At 26.0% G+C, this 7,933-nt stretch overlaps 1 protein-coding gene across 1 annotated transcript; it reads right to left on the bottom strand.

Moving 5' to 3' along the window:
- Window positions 1–5,996: 5,996 nt before the first annotated feature.
- LOC137816121 (uncharacterized) lies at window positions 5,997–6,991 on the bottom strand. The gene has a single exon (XM_068619211.2). It carries the CDS (start codon window positions 6,598–6,600, stop codon window positions 6,163–6,165), a length of 438 nt encoding a protein of 145 aa, XP_068475312.2. The 5' UTR covers window positions 6,601–6,991; the 3' UTR covers window positions 5,997–6,162.
- Window positions 6,992–7,933: the final 942 nt, after the last annotated feature.

Here is a 7,933-nt window from a genome sequence, read left to right as displayed (position 1 = left end):
AATAATAACTACTGTGTAACTGTCAATTTAACAATAACTTGCCATATATGTTAGAGAATCATTTTCTATAACAAAAATATCATGTTTTTCAAAATAAATAAATAATTTAAATATGAAAAATATGGATAAGTATTTAGGGAGTCAAGCATATCCTCTTTAAATCGAAAAATATATTTATTTATTTATTTATTTTCATGTCTCTATTTAAAAATTTAATATTTAATAACGAGGACTTGACTCTTTACAGCCACAAGCTCAAAAGTATTTGTTTGAAACCCATATTTTGAGAAAAACGGCAAGGATGATATTTTTCAAGGACATAAAGTTATATAATATTGATAAAAAACAAAACGATAGATTACACTAATTTATTTAATTTTTTTAAAAAAAAATATGCTTTAACCCGTCTCGAAAAATCTTTTACCTAAACCCACCAAAATATTTTTTTTTTTAAATTGAATCATTCATGCAGACTTTTTTCGATATTATAAATATAGTTTTACACGGTTTAGAAGTCGAGGTCAATAACAATTTATATATTCTTTCTTACTCAGTCCATCAAAATATTTTTTAAAAATAAAATCGTAACGAAACAATAACTTCCAAAGCAAATTGATTTATCCTAAGAATAAAATCGTAACGAAACAATAACCTTCAAAGCAGATAATATCTTGATAATAAAATCGTAACGAAACAATAACCTTCAAAACAGATAATATCTTTATAATAAAATCGTAACGAAACAATAACCTTCAAAGCAGATAATATCTTGAATAATCATAACTATACTATTTCTCGGTCGAAAGAAAATAAAGTATAGTTTGAGGTGTTGTAAATTACAGACACTTCTTATTTTTTATTATTAAAAAGTATTATACCAAAACTATTTTTTACGTTACACTAATTCACTTAAACTTTAAAGAAAAACATTATAGTGTGTACTCTCATTGTCAGTATAAGTTTATCTTAATCTGATCCAAACAAAACTAAATGTTATTCAATCTTTGGATGAAATGACATTTGGATCTAAGAAATTACAAGTGCTCACTTATGAAATGGAATAAAAAGAAAAAATACCCGTTATGTGGAGCCCACAAAAAATAAGCACTCCGTAGTAGGGCCTGGAAGTGGGCCAGAAGGTGGGCCTAACGGTTCGTAACGTGGGTTTAAAAAGGGCCGTGCAAACAGTGAGACGCCATTAACTTGCCAAATTTGTCCATAAAAGTGAGAAATGACGTAAAAAAAAAAACAGTAATAATGACTTCAAACGTGTCTCTATTTTAATTTAAAAGAGTTTCAAGACTGGTTTAAATAATACCTAATTGTAACTTTTTTCTCTTGATTTATAAAATTAAGTAAATGGTAGTTTTTTTTATTATTTGTCCTTGATCATTGTTGACACAATCATAAGATTTTGTTTTATACTAATCTCACTCGACTTCTCAGAAGATAAGTAAATGGATATTAAAATCGCATTCAAATAGACAAAGAAAATAGTGTTGATAAACTTTTCTATAAGTATTTCTAAAAAATAAAACAAAATTTATATAAACTAAATTAATTTATATGTAAATTATGCATTATTATTTTAAAAAACTAAAATAATATAATTGATGTGAAATTTTTTTATATAAAATAATTTAAACTTATAAAAAATACAATTTGATATATATTATTTTTATCATAACCCATGTTATTAATTCTTTTACGCAAAAAAAAAAACATAGAGCTTCGGATGATTTTCAATTCGTTCTAATAATTGATAATTAAAATAAACTAAACTAATAAATTTATTTCACTTAGTCCATTGGACACACTTTTATGAGAGGATTTGTGTTGATTATTTTGACACAATAAAATCTCTCACACACATTTTGTGTTTTTCATATGTGGGATGGCATTTAGACACAAAACAAATACACAATTGAAATTGAAAATGTTGTTATGAGTAAAACTATAAATGAATTATTATGGCTCATAATGATAATGGGAGAGTTGAAAGGATAGAACCAAGCATTGAAGGTCTCAATATATCATAATCTCTTTAATATAATTATAAATCTTCTCCTTAATAACAAATTTTTTTTCGTCCACACAATTAAATATTAAGTCTATGATGAACTTTATGTAGGACACTTTTAATAATATATTTTTTAATTAATATAATAATTTATTTATATAATCTCAAAAAAATAAATCTTTAAAAAATATTTTTTTTATCTGGTGCATATATTGTAGATCATTTGAAAATAATTATAAGCTTTATCATTTCTCATGATTTTTCTAACTAGCATTTCAATTAAAAGAAGTTATATATAAAAAAGTTATGATATTTATTAAAAAAAGTTACGATGTAATTTGCATACTTAATTATAATAAAGAGTTTAAGTTTTAAGAAGTATAAGAGGAGCAAATGAGGAATGACCGACAACGAGAAAACGAATACGAGAATAACAAAAAATGAGTGACTGAGACAACATCAATAACAATTGTTCGAATTTCAGATACCCTACACCCTAAACCCTAGACCCTAAACCTAGATCACTTTAATTTATAAAAGTACATAAAATAATATTATATTTTGTATAATTAACAAGGTTTAAGTTGGAAGTTGGGGAGTTAATGGAGTTAATAGAGATGGAGATTCTTGATGGAGATGGTTGGTGAGAAGTAGACTCATCACATAAAAGAGTGTTGCAGGAACCTCATGTCCACAAATTACACCAGACACACCTGAAAACGAAATGCATCAAAATAAAATAAAAACAAAATACCTATTCAAATTTTAACCAATTCATGCTTTTACATAAACCCCTAAATCGCTTTTCAACTGAAAAAAAAACACCACATATATAATTCAAATTTACCTCACATAATTATTTAGTAATTATTATATATAACAATTTATGAATTCTCACAGGATTAATAAATTTTATTTTTCTATATTCTTTCAGTTTCTTTTGTTTTTCTGGATGAAAGAGCATGTCCTTTTTCTTAAACTTAAACTTATCCTCCACGTACTCAAAAGATTCTCATTTTGTCCTTTGCCCTTTGTCCACTCCATGAATCCCTATCCACCAACATACACATCCTGAAATCAACACAAATATTTATCTAATAACGTATTTATATATTTATCAATTTTAACTATTTTTTCAGACATGTGTCAAGGTAATAAAGCTGCATAAAAATTATATTTTAAAAAAATCTACAAATTGACTTATACATAGGATAAAATTTCAATCTATGAAGAAATATTTATGTAGAAACTCATTAAAATATATCCATAATAATTATCAAAATATGGCACATATAATAAAATATTTGTATAGTAAATAATATTTATAAAAAAACTTACAGTCATGAAATTACAAAGCAACACATATGGTATGCTTGTTAAATTTTAAAATGATTATTTTAAAATACATATCAATAAGGTTTTGCACTAAGTTGAAAATGCAGCGCTAAAAATGTAAAGGAAATGGTTTTACGTTATATTTGCAAGTGAAAAAAAACGAGATTGATTTTTAGAGGAAAAATAAAGACTTACAAATATATGAAAATAAAGTGCATCTTATTACTTAATCTGTCCCTTAACACACAAAAATAAAATAAAATGAATACATATTTATTAATAAGATAGATAATTTTTTTATAAATATTACATTTTTTTACCCTTTTAATACTTAAAAGATATCTTTAAATAATTAATTTGTGAATAGAGGTAAAGAAATTTTAATTTTTTTAAAAACTAAACTCTTTTATTTATTTTTCACTATTCACAAGAGAGAGAAAATAGATAATTCACGGTATTTATTATTTGTGGTCTAAAGTAATTAAATTTATTTTGATAAAAATAATTAGAAATATTTTTTTATAAAAAAATTAAAACAATATCTTATATGTAGAGACTGAAGAGTAGAGTATAAGGAATTCTGTATTCTATTGTTCACTCCATATGTCTCTGCAAGCCTTTCTGGGTCCAATTTTTGTAGTGATTTAAAATGGCTTTTTTTTTCATAATGGGCTCCAAAATCAACTTCAGTTGGTTGAAGTTGTAACCTCATTGGGCCTGAGTTGGACCAAAATTTCTAATTACACGTCGATTCACCTTGCAATAACAGAAGTGCGGTTAACAATAGAATTCAATTCATACCAAATATTACAAGAAGATTATTAAATAAAAACTATTTTTGTAGATAAAAAAATAATTAATTTTTATATTGATTAAAATAGATACTATTTTAAAGATTAAAAAATTATTGATTTCTAAATTAGTTTCTATTATGATAAATAGTTTTTAAATTGATATATAATTAGTTATAAGATTTTTTGCTATCAAATTATAATTTAAATAATTATTAGTTAAAACCAATTATTATTTTTTAAATGTGTGTAAATTTTATTTGAATAGTAAATAAATTTTATTTTTAAACTTTAGAATGAATTAAAAAAAATATATTTTGAGTAGGGAAAGAAATTTAATAGTTTTTAATTTTTTTAACATAATTATAATGTTTCATTCGAAAATATGTATAAGTATATTGACTTATATATTTATATTTTAAAATATATTATTAAGCATGAATGAAATTTTTTGTATAATTAATTTAAAAAAAATATTGACGATTATTCATAATATTTGAAAAGTTTATTTTTAGATAAATAAACTAATTTATTGGATATCATGCTCACAAATTTAACACATTTCCCATGTCAACTGTTCTATTAAACAAAAGCATGGATGAACTATTATTTTAAATCAAAACGATGGATATACATAAACAAAAGCATGGATAAACTATTATTTTAAATCAAAACTATGGATAATTTATTATACATATGAGAGCATAGTCAATTATGTCTCTCCTTGTATAATCAATTATATCTTAGTATATTTTTAATTATATCTCCATAAGGGTTCAACACATTATTCTTATTATTATATGGCTGCCGCAGTGGTTGTGGACTAACCATGGATGCATGTTAGTTTGGAAAATCAAAAAGAAAAGATATACATTAATTTGACACACACCCACAGCTATATATACAATATTTTATGTGATAGTTTTAATAAAAAAGAATAAATTTCTAATTAAATAATATAAAATTTATTAAAATAATACTATTGTTTGTTGTGAATAGATGATTTTTTTTTTGTGAAACTATTAAAATACAAACCAAAACTGGTTTATTGCTTGGTGATTACATAAGAAGATTCCGAACTTGTTTTTGCGTAGCAACAATTTCGTAAGACACGGTGTAAAAGCATGAGATGAAATGTAAAACCAGTTTAGTCTCGATTAATAAGATTTTGACATGGAGCTTCATATGCAAATACAAATGTTTGGGTTTCTATATGGATAACGGTCATTGTGAAAACATAGAAATCAAAACATCTTTAAAATTGGGAGGATAAATCACATAGTAATTTTTACAATAATATAACTAATTTTATTTATTTATTTTGATTGATGTCTTAAACCCTGATTTTCATGAAATTATAAAGTAATAGGTTGATTAGGTTAGAATTCACTACTTATTCTAATTAGAATCTATGTTTTATTTAAAGACATAAAAATTTGTGATCTGTATTTTTCACAACGGTATAGTTAAAAATATAGTCTTGAATTTATTCAAAAGTTCGTTTAACTAGTTTTTCTTATTCTGCTTAGTATTTTAAACTGTAGGTTTATATGAAATCTAAAAAAAAAACTATTAGGTAGGTTGTGTTAGAATTTGCTTATTCTTATTCGAATTTGTTTAGTTAGTTTTTTTATTTTAATTGGTGTTTTTGAAACGTTGGCTGGTATGAAATTTATAAAATCTATTAAAAAAAATTAGGTACGTTGTGTTATAATTTGTTAGTTATTTTGATTAAAATATCTGTTTTATGTGATTTTGTGATTCAAGTTTTAGGTTACAGTGATGGTATAAAGATTGAGATATTCATCAAATATATTTATTTGTTTCTTGATCATAAAAAATCATCCATGTACAACGAAATCATCCCTTCCATCCAATAAATTATTAGACACTGGAACAATTTTTACACGACATATACTCAAACTTTTAAATTTACAAAAAATAATCAATAACATTCAACCATATATCGTGTAAAAACTTAGCAAGAACCACCACCACGATCCCTTTTCTTCCTCTTCAGGTCTTGGAAGTGGCCATGGAGTCTCTGGTGTCCCTTCTCTTCAGTTTCAGCACCTTTGACCAAAACCCATCTTTCTTCCTTCCACTCACATCCCTCTCTCTCCCTCTACTCTTCGAACCAAACGCCAAGGACTTGCTCTTCTTCAAGTTCAACCCCTGCGCCGCGCACGAACCGGATTCCGCCGCCACCAACGAAGCGTTTCGCCGGAACCGCGGTCTCCGGTGGCCACCGCGACTCGAAGAAAAAGACTGATGAGGAGAAGCCGGCGAAGCAGGAGAAAAACAAAGAGGATCAATAACAGGGTTGGTGCTGTATAGCTGCGAGAGTTTTTCCCTCAAACAAGACGAACAAACACCAGGTGATTGCTTGTCGTGTGGGTGCTCCCTGCACCCTCCTCTTTTTGCCGTTTCAAACACCATTTCGCAAGGCTTCATCGTTTTCCTCTTCGCAAGTTGAGGAACCCTACGTTGCCTGGTTCTGCGTGGCGTTATTTATTAGGAAAATTCAGTGGTGAGAGATGCAATGGTAATTGCATACCTAATACACAGCACGTGCAGGGATTTGTAGTCGTGTACGTTGAAAGTTCCTGGTTTCTCACGTTGCTTTTCTTAAATATTAATGTTAGCAAGAAAAATATGATAACAGTTTTTTTTAAGGTCAAACGAAAATTATTGTTGTCGGTATTAAAAAAATGAATGGTGTTGGGATGATGAAGTATTGTGTATGCGAGAACGAGATTGGTGTGTTTGACTGTGTTCAATGCAACCCATCTTCTCGACGTGTCTACTCTGACCTAATAATATATTGGTCCAATGGGTTATTGAAAACGACGTGCAAACAGACCAAAACGGTTTAATATTTTTTACACATGATTAATTTTAAATTATATGAGTTATGTATGAGAAAGAGAGACCTAGATAAATTTGAAATTCCTTCTATAATTATTGGTATATCGATAACATCTTACTACTTCCTTTAAGTCTAGTCCCTTCCATTCTCATTTATTCAAATTTTTTTCCTTTCCTTACCGGTGTTGGATCAAAGTGATGTTAGAAAAAGTATCTCGCATTTAAAATAACTTCTTTGTATAAAAAATTTATATTGTAAAATTGTAAAATTGTAAAATTAATAAGAGCGTACCTAAGGATCGATAGATCAAATCAATAAATATCAGTTACTAATTCATTTATAACATGATTTCTAATTTATAGAAAGGAATATTGAAATATTGATATATTAGTGTCACTTGGATTTTGTATATAATCACTACAAAAAAAAATCAGTATAATTTACGGATTTTTATCCACGGATCTGAGTCCATAGGTAAATTAAGCATTACCTACGGATATTACCTACGAACAACATTACCTACGGACATTACCTACAGATTTTGAATCCGTAGGTAAATTCAGCATTACCTACCAACTATTACCTACGGATCTTATTACCTACCAATTTTTACCTACGGATCTCTATTACCTACCAACTATTATACATATTATTAATATTAATATAATAATTTAAATAATATAAATAGTATTATATTAATAATAATATTAATGATATTAGTAATATAATAAAATTAATAATATCAGAAATAATAACATTAATAATATAAATAGTGTTAATAAAAATATATATAAAATTAACATTATTTATAATATTAATAATATTAACATTATTTATAATATTAATAATATTAACATTATTAATAATATTAATAATATTAACATTATTAATAATATTTAATATTATTAAAAATATTAA

The sequence above is a fragment of the Phaseolus vulgaris genome, chromosome 1 (genome assembly GCF_051622355.1).
Source record: "Phaseolus vulgaris cultivar YP4 chromosome 1, ASM5162235v1, whole genome shotgun sequence".
Taxonomy (NCBI): domain Eukaryota; kingdom Viridiplantae; phylum Streptophyta; class Magnoliopsida; order Fabales; family Fabaceae; genus Phaseolus; species Phaseolus vulgaris.
The sequence above is the reverse complement of the archived record's forward strand: the minus strand, read 5'-3'. Positions and strand labels throughout refer to the sequence as shown.